We start from the raw sequence: 17950 nt of genomic DNA, 5'->3' as shown, positions 1-17950 counted from the left end.
CTTAGCACTTGGAATGTAACTTTGAGAAAGGAAAGTTTTGCTTTATCTTCTGATTGATACAGGACCCTGACTTTTTTTCTAGACTTTCATAATGAGGGGCCTTTATCAATTTGTGGGCCCCTACACTTAATGCAAAATGAGCATATAAGGAGAGGGGCCACGTTTATTTACATTGTTTTGGAATTTTCAGTGCAGTAGAGGGATCATTGATATAGCTTATAACCACTGTGATAATAAACATACAGAATGGGTAATATAATGTATATAATATGTAATATAATAATATAAATATATAATAATATAAGTTAGAAGATGCCACAGCAATCAGAAGAAGATTTAACAGACTGATAATCTGGGAGTTAGGGGAACTGGAAGTACGTAGAACAGGCAATTTATTCTCCGTCAAATTTTTTTATGCCAAGGCTGGCAAATAAGAAGCTAACTTTAGCCTAGTGTCTTCCTATAGAGCCTACTAGAATAGTAAAACAAGAGGTGTCTTATTCTTAGTGATGAGTGCAGAGAGCCCCATCTACCCACCCAGAGAGAGCAAGGCCAACTGTGCTCTCTCAGGAGTCCGGCAGCTGACGGCAAGCTGCATGACCAATGATCACCCGATTAGTTAAGCTAACTTTAGAAACACATTCTATTCTCTCACGGAGTGTTCCTAGAGACTGCTAGAGTTTTTAAACAAGATCAGTCTCATTTTAGTAATTTTGTAGTTTTTTGTTCCACCTTAAATGAGACAGCCAAGGTCTTTCCTGACTCTGACTATGGGTGGAAGTGTTTGAGAGTCACAGCAAAGTGTATATTTACATTACATACACTGTTGTTGAAAAAATTATGAAAATAAAATAAAAGTAACTGCTGGGTTAATTCTTCATGTAAACAATAATATTGATAATAATGGTAAGTTGGGTGTTCCTTATACAATTACAACATTAGTACAAATACAGTTTTGTTTATTAATTTAAATGTTGGAAATCAATTTTTTTAGGGAGGAAACAAGCCTTTAGGAGCAGGTGCATGTAGGAGTGAGCCTGCATTTAATATGAACTGAGCAGATATTCTAACACAAATGCAGAAGCTTTGCTTGTTGGTATGAAATGACCAATCAGACGCATTTTAAGTAATTATCACTTAAATATCAGCGTTTATTAAATAAAGTAAAAGTTTGAATATAAAAAACATCATCCAGGTACATAATAAATTAGAAGTCAGTGATACTCACAAGACCTTTAGCAAACTGTTTCAGATATTTCCATGAAGTGTATTGTACATAAACACATCCCCTTTTAACTTTACTTACACACACTATTACTCCCCCTGCTGCCAGAGAAACTCACATTCTCTCCAACAAACACAACATAGGAACTGACTTCAGATCAGCAGAACTGATTCGATATTAAAATAACATATCGCAGCGTCCAGTGGAGGAACATTTTGCACACTTTTGCAGAGATATTCATTAGACCCTAAAGAAACAAAAAGGCAATTGGTGTTCACATTATTAGTGCTTACATACACAACAGCAGTTAATATAAGGGTAAACTAACTTGCTCAGTTGTTTAGTAGATCTAATACGCTTTGATTTGTATTTTCTTTTGTATTTTTTTTTTTGGCCCAACCACCACCCCCCTTCGGAGGACAATTAATACTTTATTTTTATTTATTTATTTTATTTATTATTATTATTATTATTATTATTTTTTTTTTTTTTTTTTTTTTTTTTTTTTTTTTTGTATTTTAAACGTTTTATTAAATGTGAATTTATAATGTGACCAAGTTTACAGAGCTGGTAAAGAATTAGGGGTTTCATAAAGTGATATAATACAGTGTTACTTACTGTCCATTTAAGGAGGTAGATTACTTTTTTATGCTGCCTGGCACAGGGTGTAGGATAGGCCCAGAGTATCAAACTACCAATTTATTAGTTATTAATATTGTTTGAGCAAACATTAGTTGTTATATGTTATATATCTTTGTAGGAAAGATGCTTGAGGTTCATGCCATTTGAATGAACATATGTGGCTGTTTCTTACCAAACTTCCTGTAGTCTGTACTTTTCATCAGCTTTAAGAGCCAAGAGTAACTTCACTCCTGTATCTCCCACTTTATTCCCCGAAAGATTCAGCACTCTGAGGGACAAGGGGTTTGAATTCAGAGCTGAAACCAGAGAATCACAGCCTTCACCTGTGATCTTACAATCTTTCAATCTGCAGAGAAAATAGTGAATATTAAGTAAAACAAATAATTTCTGCAAAAAAATAGCTCAATCTAGTACATTGTCTATGCAGTCACACTTTGTACCTTACATGTAGTTCAAAATGATAAAATCAAAATAAACAATAAAGCAATGTACATAAACGTAAGTGAACAGCAAACAATAGTACAATGTAAAAGAAATCAGGAGACACCTTAAACAGAAAGAAAAAAAAAGAAAAAGTATGTCTCTGAATATTAAAATAAAACAGTTATAGTCACATTCTTTACCCTGTCCTCTAACCTCAGCTTACACTAAATGAAAGCTTATCATAATATACAGCTCTGGAAAATAATAAGAGACCACTTAAAAATGATGAGTTTATTTAATTGTACTAAACTGAAAACATCTGAAATATAATTAAAAGGAAGATGGATGATATCAAGCCATCAAACCAAGCTGAACTGCTTGAATTTCTGCACCAGGAGTAAAGCAGCATAAAGTTATCCAAAATCAGCGTATAAGACTGGTGGAGGAGAACATGATGCCAAGATGCATGAAAACTGTGATTAAAAACCAGGGTTATTCCATCAAATATTGATTTCTGGACTCTTAAAACTTTATGAAAATGAACTTGTTTTCTTTGAATTATTTGAGGTCTGAAAGCTCTAAATCGTAATCGTAGTTATTTCAACCATTTCTCATTTTCTGCAAATAAATGCTCTAAATGACAATATTTTTATTTAGAATTTTGGAGAAATGTTGTCCGTAGTTTATAGAATAAAACAACAATGTTCATTTTACTCAAACATATACAGTCATATGAAAAAGTTTGGGCACCCCTATTAATCTTAACCATTTTTAGTTCTAAATATTTGGGTGTTTGCAACAGCCATTTCAGTTTGATATATCTAACAACTGATGGACACAGTAATATTTCAGGATTGAAATGAGGTTTATTGTACTAACAGAAAATGTGCAATATACATTAAACCAAAATTTGACCGGTGCAAAAGTATGGGCACCCTTATCATTTTATTGATTTGAATACTCCTAACTACTTTTTACTGACTTACTGAAGCACAAAATTGGTGTGGTAACCTCATTGAGCTTTGAACTTCATAGCCAGGTGTATCCAACCATGAGAAAAGGTATTTAATGTGGCCAATTGCAAGTTGTTCTCCTATTTAAATCTCTTCTGAGAGTGGCATCATGGGCTCATCAAAACAACTCTCAAATGATCTAAAAACAAAGATTGTTCAACATAGTTGTTCAGGGGAAGGATACAAAAAGTTTTCTCAGAGATTTAACCTGTCAGTTTCCACTGTGAGGAACATAGTAAGGAAATGGAAGACCACAGGGACAGTTCTTTGGAGGTGGTCTGTGGATTGTCCTTGACTGTTCTCACCATTCTTCTTCTCTGCCTTTCTGATATTTTTCTTAGCCTGCCACTTCTGGGCTTAACAAGAACTGTCCCTGTGGTCTTTCATTTCCTTACTATTTTCCTCACAGTGGAAACTGACAGGTTAAATCTCTGAGACAACTTTATGTATCTTTCCCCTGAACAACTATGTTGAACAATCTTTGTTTTTAGGTCATTTGAGAGTTGTTTTGATAAGCCCATGATGCCACTCTTCAGAGGAGATTCAAATAGGAGAACAACTTGCAATTGGCCACCTTAAATACCTTTTCTCATGATTGGATACACCTGGCTATGAAGTTCAAAGCTCAATGAGGTGCTTCAGTATGTCAGTAAAAAGTAGTTAGGAGTATTCAAATCAATGAAATGATAAGGGTGCCCATACTTTTACTTTTGTGTAAAATAAATGGAATTTTGTCTTGTGCAGTGTGAAAACAGCTTAGCATGGAGCAGCAGCAGAGATGGTATTTTTTAATGTCTTTAGGTATTATCTGAGTAATAAATCAAGTTAAACTGCACCTGAACTGCCATTTGGCTCAAACATTAGAAGTATTTTTTTAAGGACAAGACTGAGTTTGATTACTGTTTTCACACCACACAAAACAAACTAAACCAAAAGAGCACAAACTAAATGGTACTAGTGTAAAAACAACCTTAGGAAAAGGTTAAGACACCACAAAAGAACCCCTAGAGATGATTTTACCTCAGCTTCTCCAGTTTGCAGAGAGGATTCATCAGTACAGTAGAGAGCAGCTTCACTCCGGAGTCTCCTATTTTATTTGCAGTCAGATCCAGTTTTCTGAGGTGTGAGGGGTTTGACTTCAGAGCTGAAGCCAGAGCAGCACAACCTTCCTCTGTTATTTTACAATCCCACAACCTGAAATAAGAATAACACTCTCTCTTAGGTCACAGCTCAGTTTAGCAGAATTTTACTGCAATGTTACTGCAAAGTTACTGCAATGTTTAAGCTTTAAATACCACTCTATAAAAAACAAATTATATATCCAAGCATGGTGGAGGTAGTGTCATGGCTTAGACCTACTACAGGAATGAGTTCGTTGATGTAACTGATGATGGTAGTAGACAAATTAATTAATAAGTCTACAGACACATATCTGTCAAGAAGAAAATTCATGTAAAGTACAGACAAATCCTTTTCATTTTGAAATGGCATAATCCAAATCATGTATACATGAGCAGTAATTAGATTACTGAGTTATATATATATATGTGTGTGTGTGTATGTGTGTGTGTGTGGAATGCATTTTAATTTTGTTTGTAATAGCTTATATTAGTAATTTGATTCAGTGCTTAACTGGCCAGATTACAACCAAGCCAGAGCTGGTTTATGGAGAGACCACCCACTTCCTATTTCAAAAAATCACTGCTAATCATTAGAACCTAGACGTTTCCTGCAAGCAGGTCCTTAATGAATGGGAGTGAATGGAGCTAAAAGGCTAAAAACACAAATTAAAAATAGTAACTATCCACTTGGCCAGGATATTCCTTGAATTTTAGAAATAATAATGTAATTTGCCAAAAGAGCAAAGAAAACATACCTATATATTTTACTTTTCTGCAGTAAACATATTTCATGCAGTAAGGCGCTGCATAACTACAACTGTGAGCTGATGCTGGAGTTACAGTCAGAGCACCGAGATTAAATGGTTTAGAAATTGTCTGCGGTGCTAAAACACTGGATATTGTTCTGTGGTATGGAAATTAGTAAAAGTTTTAGTACAAAATTCAGTGTGGTAATATATTTATTTTGGGAGTAGGAGTGATTTGAGGCTGGTGATGGAGGTTGTAGAAAGGAGTTCTACTGAAAAATAATAGCAGCCTATTTATTATGGCAAAAAAGACAAATTAACATATTTAATTTAAATTAGTATGAACTGAACTTTCAACTAGTTCATTTAAATTTCACCACCAGAAAAATGTGTTCAATGTTGTGTGCCTCTCAGAGATCTTACTTCAGTGTCTCAAGTTTGCACAAAGGATTCTCCAGTCCAACAGAGAGCAGCTTCACCCCTGTATTTCCTATTTTGTTTTTAGTCAGATCCAGTTTTCTCAGGTGTGAAGGGTTTGATTTCAGAGCTAAAGCCAGAGCAGCACAGCCTCCCGGTGAGATCCAACAATACCACAATCTGCAAATACAACACACTTTTTACTTTATGAATACATCCTAGAGAAATCTGAAACTGAACGGTGGTTCTTTAAACTAATTCACAAGACATCAAAATGAGAAATTATTATTATTATTATTATTATTATTATTATTGTTGTTTTACTATCCATTGTAGTGGATGTATAAGAGTGCAGATGCTGAAAGAAATAGGTTGAATTATACAATCAGGTGCCTAATTGTATTATTATTGTATAGATGGATAAATGAATAAATTAGCCTCTGAAGACAAGAAAAAATAAAAAAGCTGTTATTTGTTACTACTGTTATCTACTATAACCTGTTAGCTTTTAAATAATAAAATGTAATAAAATAAAATGTAATTTAATAATACCACAATGATGGTTACATTCATTACAGTACTATAAAAATAAAGTGTAAATTGTCTGAATGATGATCTTACGTGAGAGTCTCAAGTTTACAGAGGGGATTCTCCAGTCCAGCAAAGAGCAGCTTGTCAGCTGGATGTTGCAAATAACTCCCGGTCAAATCCAGCTCTCTCAGACTGTTGAACTCCGAGCTGAGGACTGAGGCCAGAGCTGTCCAACTTTTCTCTTTCAGAAAACAATTGTAAAGCCTAAAAAAGCCACATAATATAAATCATACTCACAATCTACAAACCCAACAATAGACTAGCCCCTCTATAAAAAACAGAAACTGATCTATACCAAATCCCTAAGCTTTAAGTAAGGCTCAGCTTGAACCAGCATCCTTAATGATGTATGAAAGACAAGCATCCATTCTTTTCTAAACAGTTTTCCCTGTTTTGCCACGAGAGGGTGGAAAGTATCTTTCTCCACTGCCCTATAACAATGCTTTTAGTGGGTAAGTTTGGGTAATGCCTCCACGACACATTCATAGGGTCCTATTTTAGCAATCAACAGGAGAGCCTTCAACTGTGCACTGCACAGCTTGATTTAGGACATCTGTGTGCTTTCGTAACTACGGGAAATGTATGCCTTGCAAGGCTCGAAACACGCAAAAGGCATGTATGAATTTTCTTAATTAATCATGGGTGTGTTTTGTGTATAACATGAAATAAACCAGTAAGCGTGTCGCTCGCCATTACACGTCTGACAATGATTGTTGTCAGAGTTTTAATCAGTCAGTGGTACACCTGTGTTTTCCATGGCTAAGATAGCAATACGCCAGAACTGTACCTGGACACACCTTACTTCTAGACCACCATGCCCATCAGCGTAGATATGTGATCGAAGTTGATTGTTCAGCCCTCAGTACAGGTATAAATGGGTGTCTGCTTTAAAAATCTTTGTTTAGTTTGCCCTATCTGGATGATATTAGTTTCTCAGGGGGTCCTGGAGTAATGTTCTCTTTTATGGGGGGGTCCTCTGTGATTTTATGTATGTAAAATTACAGGCTAAAATAACTACTGTCTCAGAGTTTCGCTAATCTCTGAGTTTCGTCTCTGCGTTTCGTCTTCCTCCTTTATTCTTCTTTTGCCATTTCTCACTTCATACCTTCCTGTATGCACACTACTCGCCCAAGTCTGCACATATCTGATTAGCTTTGGAGCGTCATTGTGATATTTACAATGCATGTGATTGGTCTGTGAGTTCCCTGTACCACATATAAATACTGTCAAAATTAAATACTTCTAACTAGTTCAACAATTTGGGTTTGGCCAGTGGCCTCTGCAAAAAACTTAGCAATGGTGGCAGCCTTAGCCATAGCCTTAGCTTAGCAACGGTGTTAGTTATGATGTACAGCTGGCCTGTGAACTTGGTTATACATCATTTGGTTTCATGTACCAAGTATTCTCAGTGTGACTGCACAAACTGAACCATGAACCCTGTACCGTGGCGGTTCGTAAAGAATACACATACCCTTGCACCCCTAGTTGACATCCCCATTTTTTCTGTATCTAGTGTCTATGATCCAAAGTATAGCTAAGTGGATATCCCATCACTTAGCTTTGAAAAAATAAATTGTGTTAAATGCTATACATGTAAAGGTGTGCCAACAAATAAATGCAAACCTACTGGGTATCATTTTTTTCAATGATGTGTAAATATACACTAAAGTATTTTTTTACATGTTGTGCCAGTGTAATATGTTTAACACTACTTACTGAGCCTTTCTGGATGTTGCAACCACAGGCAGCAGATGCAGAAGGACATCGTCTGGTGTAAAATACTTGGTGTATTTACTCAAGTCAAATACGTCAATTTCCTGTGATGATGTCCGCAACACAAAGATCACAGCGGACCACTGTGAAGGAGAGAGTTTTCTCGTTTGAAGATCTCCAGACTGTAGGTAATGCTGGATTTCCTCCACTAAGGAATGGTGTTCTAGTTCATTCAGACAGTGAAACAGATTGATGGATTTCTCTGCAGAAGGGTTCTCTCTGATCTTTTTCTTGATGTATTGAACTGTTTTGTCGTTACTTTCGGGGCTACTTTCTGTTCGAGTCACAATGTCTTGTAGGAGGGTCTGATTGGACTCCACTGAGAGACCCATAAGAAAACGAACAAAGAGATCCAGATGTTCATTCTCACCGTATAAGAACTGATCTATTGCACTCTTGTGAATATCTGAGAGTGTATCCTCTGTTCTCTTCAGGATTCTCAGTTTAGAGGAAAGTTTTTGTTTCAGAACATTCTTCTTCCGGTTCATGAAGGTCAGGTGCACATATAGAGCAGCGAGATGTTCCTGAATGCTCAGGTGAACAAAGCAGTACACTTTACTGTGAAGCAGCTCAGATTCCTCTCTGAAGATCTGTGTACACACACCTGAGTACACTAATGCTACTATGATATCAATTCCACACTCTCTGAGATCTTCATCATAGAAGACCAGGTATCCTTTCATCAGCTGCTGAAAAGCCAATTGTCCCAGTTTGAGGAGCATTTCTTCATCAGTGTGCTGCTGGTTCTTCTGGTACTTTTCTCTGATGATTTGTGTCTGAATGATGATGAAGTGTGTGTACATTTCAGTCAGAGTTTTGGGGATCTCTCTGTTCTGGGCTTCATTCAGTATTTTCTCCAGAACTGTGGCTGAAATCCAGCAGAACACAGGGATTTGGCACATGATGTAGAGGCTTCTTGATGTCTTCAGGTGTTTGATGGTTTTATCAGCCAGGCTCTGATCACTGATCCTCTTCCTGAAGTACTCCTCCTTCTGTGGGTCACTGAAGCCTCGTACCTCTGTCACTCGATCCACACACTCAGAGGGGATTTGATCAGCTGCTGCCGGTCGGGAGGTTATCCAGATCAGAGCAGAAGGAAGGAGATTCCCCTTCATCAGGTTCATCAGCAGAACCTCCACTGATGCTGATTCAGTGACATCACACAGATTCACCCCGTTCTGAAAGTCTAGAGCTAAACGACTCTCGTCTAAACCATCGAAGATGAACAGAGCTTTGTGTGAGCTGGAGATTTCCATTTCTTTTGTCTCCTTGAAACATTCATGAAGGAGATCCATCAGACTGAGTTTCTGGTCCTTCATTAAATTCAGTTCTCTGAAGGGAAGTGGAAATATGAAGTGGAGATCCTGATTCGCTTTCCCTTCAGCCCAGTCCAGAATAAACTTCTGCACAGAGACTGTTTTACCAATTCCAGCATCTCCCTTAGTCAGCACAGTTCTGATGGGTTTGTCTTGTTCAGATAAGGGTGTAAAGAGGTCATTGCATTTGATTGGTGTTTCCTCTGTTGACACTCTCCTGGATGCTGCCTCCATCTGTCTCACCTCATGTTCACTGTTGATCTCTTTACCCTCTCCCACGCTGATGTAGAGCTCTGTGTAGACATTAGTCAGAAGTGTTCGGGTTCCATGCTTTGTTATCAAGTCATTCAACCATTGACAAGTCTTTTTCAGAGTAGATTTGAAATCTTCAGCTGTAGCAGGTCCAGGTTGAGGTCTGTGGAATTATCAAGGAAGAAAAAACTTGGTAAAATATGAGTGAATGTGTGTAGACATAGTATGGGGACCAGGTAGCTCAATGAGGGTTATGTTCTCTGATGATTAGCTGTATGCAGAGGCATGATGAGTTGTTGCAGACCTTTGTTTTGTGGTTGAAAGAGCAGTCTTGCTGAAATACTACTTTTACCATTGACAAATATGAACAGTTAGGCCCAGAAATATTTGGACAATGATATAACCTTCATGATTTGGGCTCTGCATGCCTCCGCATTGGATTTAAAATGAAACAACTAAATGCGACTAAAGTGTAGACATTTAAGTTTAAGGGGTTGAACAAAAATATCTCTATCGTTTAGGAATTGCAAACATTTATCTTCCTATCCATCTCCTCATTTTAGGGGCTCAAAAATAACTGGACACATTTTCTCAAAAGCTAAATATAGGCTTTAGGGGCTATTCCTTTGTTAATTCATCATCAGTATATATATATATATAAATATCTGGGCAAATACAAAAGGTTCACCACAAGGTGCAAATCATCAATAGAAAGGCCAGATTAGACTTTCCCAACAAACAACATGCCAACCCAATTTTGGATGTACTTTGGACAGATGAAACTAAGTTCAGTCTGTATCGGAATAATGGGAAGAAGAAAGTAAGGGGAAGGCATAAAAACGAAGCTCACCACATTCTCTGTAAAACATGGTGGTGACATGGGTTCCATTGGCACTGGGTCACTACTGAATATGTAACAGAAGACAGAAGCAGGTGGATAAATTCTCAATTGTACAGGGATTTATTTTCTTCTCAGATTCTAGGGTTGTGCCGATGGACGATATCATCCAACATCGCGACCCAACATGGCGATGGATGGTAACCATCGCGATGCCACGCCCACTTTTTTGTTTTTCCAAAAACATGCACTTACCTTTAGGTCTCCTTCACCTAAAACTTTAGCAGGGATTGTACGGAAAATTATCAAACCAGGTATATAACTTGAATTAGAGTGAGGGATGAAAATTAAAATACCCTACGTCTTCGTTTTTTTTCTACATGTCTGCATTAATTTTAAACATTTGATGTTATTCATGCAAATAGAATAAGCCTGCTCCTTGTGTCGGGAAACTTGCTCATTGTCAACCAGTGTTGGGCACATTACTTTAAAAGAGTAATTAATTATAGTTACTAGTTACTTCTCCAAAAAAGTAACTGACTTACTAACGGAGTTACTCCACTATAAAAGTAACTAGTTACCAGTAAAAGTAACTATTGACTTACTTTTGTTACTCGCCCCTTAAAAAATGTACAAAATAAAATAAATTATGTAATTTCTATTATTATTAAAAAATAACAAACGAAAATAAACCCAAAATGTTGACAAAAATATAATCTAACGAATTTCAAAACAGAAATGAAAAACGTTAAAATGGTATTGATATAACATAATATAATATAACAGCTGGATCAAACAGTTATAAGGATTTAGCGTCAGTCACAGGGAAAGCGCAAGTCACAAGCGTCAGTCACAAGAAAAAAAAAAAAAACAACGTTTTAATAAATAAGGTCCTATCAAGTAAAGTAAAATATATGGTATTAAAAGGTATTAAATTCACATATTTATTGATATTTAATCAAGAGAAATCAGGCAAAATGCGCTGCGCTCTCTCCCTTTTTCTCTCTCTCTCTCTCTTTCGCAGCGCAGAGCTGAATTAGGAGCGAGGCTACAAATAATATAACAACTCAGTTTAGTTAAATAAATTAAGATGAGTGAGGACCTGTAAAGTTAATCAAATATTGTCAAATATAAAGGATAGGTTGAGGTTCAGATTCAGTTCAGTGCAGCAAGGTAGATTAGACTGGGCTTAACAGTACAGATGGACAATGATCACAAAACATACTGTAAAAGCAACTTGTGAGTTTTTTAAATCACCAATCTCAACCCAATCAAGCAGCTTTTCTAAAGATAAAGAGACCCACAAACCTGCAACAACTGAGGACAGCCTCAGTAAAGGCCTGGTAAAGCATCATAAAGGAGAAAACCCAGTGTTTGGTGATATCCATGGGTTCCAGACTTTAGGCAGTCATTGCTTGCAAAGGATTCTCAACAAAGTATGTATTTTTTTGGTTCAACCCCTTGAATTAAACCTGAACGTGTATTTGTTTAAATTCAAATCTAGTGTGGTGGCATGCAGAGCCCAAAAAATGAAGATTGTGCCACTGTCCAAATATTTCTGTAGTATTGGATCATTTTCCTCAAAAATTAATTATCAGGTCTAATATGTTGGTGTCATTTTTTTTTTTTGATTCTCCTAATCTACTTTTAGGTCTTCACATAGTAATTTTCAGAATTTCTCATTAGGTTTTTAAATAACAAGGCTAAACTACAATGCTTCAGACTCTTATTTGGAGGAATAGGCTTAAGGTTAGTGAAATGTACACATTTCACCAGGATAAAAATATGACGTAACTGGAGTTTGAATATCTTGAGTAACTTCAAGAGTCTTAAGCAAAGATTGGGTTGAGAGTGTGTTCCTGGGCCCTGTCCTTAAGTATAATTAATTTCCAGAAATGCATTGTTTGATACCTAACTGCTATCTTCATTAGATTACTCTAAAATCAGTGTATGTAGTGAGTATTCTGATTGAGCTCTTACTCTCTGTCTGTAGGGCATGTTCTTAGCGTTCTTGGTAGCTTCATCATGTTCACTCTCTCCAAGGCCTTGTGCAGGATGCTACATAAAAAGACAAATGTATACAGTATTATTCAGAAACATTTTAATATATAATTTGAAAAATAATTACCTTCAGCACTATACCCACATACATCATATAACTGGTCAGTGCATCACTCTCTATGACTGTTACTAGTATAATATTACTAGTGCTGTTTTTTTAACCTTCTGCTGTTAAATTCCTATTCTGGAGATGCAACCATGATAATGAATATAATCCCAGGATGTCAAAAAGTAAAACATTTAAAAGTTGGTAATGAAAAGAAAATTTCAGTTTTAAACTAAACGTAGAGAGAATCCACCAATAACATATATATAACGTGTATATATATATATATATATATATATATATATATATATATATATATATATATATATATATATATATGTATATTACCTGGGTGCAGATGAGGGCTCTCTATCTTTGAAAAATACACCAATCTCCATAGAACGGTTAGTCTTCAAGGATATGCAGCTGGGTTCTAGAGAGTCCGGTCTCTCCGCCTGGATTTGACTTTAAAAAAATAAACATAAAAAAAAACTGCTTTATCTGTAGATCAACATAATGTTATATCAGCTAAGGAAAAGTTATGAATGACATTACTATTATTCTATAATGCAGGACATTTTAAAATAATGAATAACCACTGGTTTTAAGATGTCTGGTACTGTACATCTATGCAATAAACAAAAATAATTATGCATTTTAGTACATATGTATATGTGTATTTATGATATATTGGGAAGCTGTTTTTGAGATATATATATATATAAACGTGGGTGTATATATACTTGGGTGTATACCTGGGTGCAGATGAGGCCTCTCTATCTTTAAAAAATACACCAATCTCCATCGAATGGTTAGTCTTCAATGATATGCAGCTGGGTTCTAGTAGAGAGTCCGGTCTCTCCTCATGGGTTTGACTTAAAAAAATTAACATTAAAACTGATTTATCTGTAGATCAACATAATGTTACTAAAATGTGTAGGATTTGATCAATGTTACATGTTTGATTACTGCAGTGTAATGTTACCTGGATGCAGATGAGGGGTCTTCATTTTTAAAACATGGAGGAAGATCTATAGATGATTCACTGCTTACAGACACATAGCTGGGTTCTGGAGAGCTTGATCTGTTTGACTGGATTTTACTTAAAATAATGTAAAACAGACATTAGAAACAAATATTAAAGTTTTATTTAATATGTATTACATTTATAAGATACTTTGATACTTTAGTATCTTATATTGGATACATATTGTGGTTTAGACACACCAATCTCATTCAGTGTTTTTCTTTTTTTTTCTACATAAATGTTAAATAAAAATAAGTTATAGTTAAGACTATAAAGGAACCCAAAAGGAATCATGTAATAACTTAAACTTAAGGATAATTTCAAAGTTCTTTGACTGACCTTCATTTGATAAAGTATTTTTTTCTTTACTTAGTTGAGTATTTCTTGCCATAATATGGATTAGAACATTAAACATATTCACTGTATATCAATTCTGCCTCTTCACAACTTTACAACTGATGGTCTCCAACACATTAAGAGACAAGAAATTCAAGTTTTAACTCTTGACAAGTTCAGCACAGCTGTTAACTGAAAGCCTGAATTCCAGGAGTCATAAGCTGACTGAGAAAATGCCAATATCTGCAATGCTGTCATCTAAGCAAGAGGTGCTACTTTGAAGAATCTAAAATATACAGTGGTGTGAAAAGTGTGTGATTTCTTATTTGTTTATATTTTTCACTCTTAAATGTTTCAGCACATCAAACAAATGTTAAATATAATTCAAAGACAACACAAGAAAATACAACACAATGCAGTTTTTAAATGGAGGTTTTTATTATTAATGGAGAAAAAAAATCGAACCTACATGGCCCTGTGTGAAAAAGTGTTTGCCCCTTCCAGTTAAAACATAACTTAATTGTGGTTTATCACACCGGAGTTCAATTTCTCTAGCAACACCCACCTGATTACTGCCACGCCTGTTCTCAATGAAGAAATTACTTAAATAAGACCTGCCTGACAAAGTGAAGTAGACCAGTGTTTCTCAACCAGGGTGCCGCGGCACCCTGGGGTGCCGTCTGGCTTCATCGGGGGTGCCGTCAAAATATTTCGCCTCACGTGCATATTTCCTTTCCAGAGTCAGCGCGTGTCGGGGTGTGTCCCAATTCACAGGCAGCATACTCTGGAGGATGCGACCCACAGAGATAGGCGGTGTATTACTGCGCAGCTGTGACGCAATTGATCTTTGAATACAGCCTCCGAAGGATGCAGCCCCTAAATTGGGACACACTGTAAAGTTTTTCTCCACGCGATGCAAAAATAACATTCAGGCTCATCTCAATTTTGCCAGAAAACATCTTGATGATTCTCAAGGCTTGTAAAAATACTCTGTAGATTTACGAGACAAAAGTTGACCTTTTTGGAAGGTGTGTGTCCCAATTCATCTAAAGTAAAATTAACACTGCATTTTAGAAAAAGAAGATCATACCTATAGTAAAACATGGTGGTGGTAGTTTGATGTCTTACTGCTTGCAGGATCTGAAAGTCTTGCTCTGATAAATGAAAACATGAATTTCAAAAATTCTGAAGGAGAATGTCCGGCCATCTGTTTGTGACCTCAAGCTATAACGAACTTGGGTTCTGCAGCAGGACAATGATCCAAAACACAACAGTAAATCCACCTCTGAATGTCTGAAGAAAAACAAAGTAAACAAAGTCCTGATCTGAATCCTATTGAGACGCTGTAACATGACCTTAAAATGGCAGTTTATGCTCGAAAACCCTTCAATGTTGTTGAATTACTACAATTCTGTAAAGAAGAATGAGCCAAAAATTCCTCCACAGCTCTGTGAAAAACTCATTGCAAGTTACAGCAAAAGCTTGATTGCAGTTGTTGCTGGTGGTCCAAACCAGTTAATAGGTTTGGGGGGCAAACACTTTTTTCACACAGGACCATGAAGGTTTGATTTTTTTCCTCCATTAATAATAAAAACCTTAATTTAAAAAACTGCATTTTGTGTTTAATTGTTGTGTTTTGATGATCTGAAACATTTCATAAGTCATGAATGGGGCGAAACTTTTATTACACCACTGTAAAACTGTTTTTTTTTTTCACTTTTTGTGTACTAAATAATTCCATATAAATAATTTTCTTCATAGTTTGGATGACTTTAGTATTAATCTACAATGTAGAACATTTTAAAATAATGAAAAACACAAAATTTAAGAAGTCTATACTTTTAACTGTACATATAATAAAAAAAAACAATTGTATTTAAAAATTATGCATTTTAGGACATACAGCTCTGGAAAAAAATGAGAGACCACTTCAGTTTCTGAATCAGTTTCTCTGATTTTGCTATTTATAGGTATGTTTGAGTAAAATGAGCATTGTTGTTTTATTCTATAAACTACGGCAAAATAAATGACTAAAATTTCAGACCTCAAATAATGCAAAGAAAATAAGTTCATATTATAAAGTTTTAGAGAGTTCAGAAATCAATATTTGGTGGAATAACCCTGGTTTTTAATCACAGTTTTTATGCATCTTGGCATCATGTTTTCCTTCACCAGTCTTACACACTGTTTTTGGATAACTTAATGCCCCTTCTGGTGCAAACATTCAAGCAGTTCAGGTTGTTTTGACGGCTTGTGATCACCATCTTCCTCTTGATTATATTCCAGAGGTTTTTAATTTGGTAAAATCAAAGAAACTCATCATTTATTTTTTTTTCCAGAACTGTAAATGTAATATATGTCATAATGTTTTTTTTTATTCAGTGGGCTAATAAAAATCCGTTTAAGAAACTCTCCTACAACCAAATTCCATACAGTATTCTACACTTCACACAGCATGCTACAGGTGTTATTAAACCACGTAAAGGTCATGAAAATACCCAGGAAAAAGATGTATGGCTTTTCATAAAAAGTGAATGTGAACATATTCCTATGCACAACTGCACATTTCCTGCAGGAACTAAGAAATAAAGCATTTTAAAAATAAATATTTGTCACAAAATATTAAAAAATATGTAATCAAATATTGCTTGCTCACCAGGAGTGCATCATGACAGTGGAAATGTCTTCACATTCCTCAGAGAGACTCATGCTGCCAGTCTGGTTCAACAAGACCTGTGACACAGAGACTGTAATCACAGTACAACCAAACCTTGCAACACTGCACCGTAAACTACACAAAGCCATAGTACAAACTATATTAAACCCTCTATTATAAACATCTCATCTCATCTCTTTGACAACCGCTTAATCCGTGAAGGGTCGCTTTTGGGGCTGGAGCCTATCCCAGCAGGCATCGGGCGGAAGCTATTATAAACATATATATTTATATATATATTCAAACAAATCTATATCCCCAGTAATTACTACAAGGTTGAACAAAACACAGAAACATACAAAAAAGAAACAAATTATTAATGTTTTATTTAAGTGTCACTATTTACCCCATATTTAGACCTGATGTCAGAATCAGCAGATGTCAACTGGGTGTTTTGTAAAAAAATTAAAAAATCTAACTGAAGCTTTGCTATTATTATATTTCTATTAATAATTTATATTAAAGGAATACTAGAAAAAAACATTTCTCACCTTCTCTTAACAGTCTTATGTGCAGCTGGAATCAGTCATCATGGACAACAGTGATCTTGTTCCTGTGCTACCTGAGATTTGTATCTAGTTAAAAAAACACTCAATAGTTTAACCACTTCCTGCTACCATTCAACAAGTGTGTAATACTGGCTCCCCCTTCTGCCTTCAGCACGTTCTGCACAGAGCTGGACTGCCCCTGAGCTTAGAACCTCAACTACAGGTTCTTTAACTACAGGTTAAAGAAGATCTAACTACAGGTTAAAGAAGATTTAACTACAGGTTAAAGAGGATTTAACTACAGGTTAAAGAGGATTTAACTACAGGTTAAAGGGGATTTAACTACAGGTTAAAGAGGATTTAACTACAGGTTAAAGGGGATTTAACTACAGGTTAAAGGGGATTTAACTACAGGTTAAAGAGGATTTAACTACAGGTTAAAGAGGATTTAACTACAGGTTAAAGGGGATTTAACTACAGGTTAAAGAGGATTTAACTACAGGTTAAAGGGGATTTAACTACAGGTTAAAGAGGATTTAACTACAGGTTAAAGAGGATTTAACTACAGGTTAAAGAGGATTTAACTACAGGTTAAAGGGGATTTAACTACAGGTTAAAGAAGATCTAACTACAGGTTAAAGAGGATTTAACCACAGGTTAAAGAGGATTTAACTACAGGTTAAAGGGGATTTAACTACAGGTTAAAGAGGATTTAACTACAGGTTAAAGGGGATTTAACTACAGGTTAAAGAGGATTTAACTACAGGTTAAAGGGGATTTAACTACAGGTTAAAGGGGATTTAACTACAGGTTAAAGAGGATTTAACTACAGGTTAAAGGGGATTTAACTACAGGTTAAAGAGGATTTAACTACAGGTTAAAGGGGATTTAACTACAGGTTAAAGAAGATCTAACTACA

The 17950-nt window shown here is 35.7% G+C and overlaps 1 protein-coding gene across 1 annotated transcript; it reads right to left on the bottom strand.

The window, feature by feature from the left end:
- Positions 1 to 1139: 1139 nt before the first annotated feature.
- On the bottom strand, positions 1140 to 16681 carry LOC111195494 (NLR family CARD domain-containing protein 3-like). Its single transcript, XM_049475745.1, has 11 exons — positions 16484 to 16681; positions 13450 to 13566; positions 13220 to 13339; positions 12813 to 12929; positions 12338 to 12415; positions 7895 to 9682; positions 6209 to 6382; positions 5594 to 5767; positions 4324 to 4497; positions 2040 to 2213; positions 1140 to 1472 (listed from the first exon to the last, which is right to left on the bottom strand). The coding sequence occupies exons 1-11, from the start codon at positions 16630 to 16632 to the stop codon at positions 1466 to 1468; spliced, it is 3072 nt and encodes a 1023-aa protein (XP_049331702.1). The 5' UTR covers positions 16633 to 16681; the 3' UTR covers positions 1140 to 1465.
- Positions 16682 to 17950: the final 1269 nt, after the last annotated feature.

The sequence above is a fragment of the Astyanax mexicanus genome, chromosome 3, assembly GCF_023375975.1.
Source record: "Astyanax mexicanus isolate ESR-SI-001 chromosome 3, AstMex3_surface, whole genome shotgun sequence".
In the NCBI taxonomy this organism is placed as follows: domain Eukaryota; kingdom Metazoa; phylum Chordata; class Actinopteri; order Characiformes; family Acestrorhamphidae; genus Astyanax; species Astyanax mexicanus.
Note: the sequence above shows the minus strand (reverse complement) of the source record. Positions and strands in the feature narration are given on the sequence as shown.

Excerpts from the sequence above, each read along its gene's own strand:
- LOC111195494 (XM_049475745.1), bottom strand. The coding sequence starts at position 16,632 with ATGGCTTTGTGTAGTTTACGGTGCAGTGTTGCAAGGTTTGGTTGTACT. Across the intron at positions 12,416-12,812 it reads GAGCCCTCATCTGCACCCAG|CATCCTGCACAAGGCCTTGG; the intron begins GTAATATACATA and ends CTTTTTATGTAG. Across the intron at positions 9,683-12,337 it reads ACATGCCCTACAGACAGAGA|ACCTCAACCTGGACCTGCTA; the intron begins GTAAGAGCTCAA and ends ATAATTCCACAG.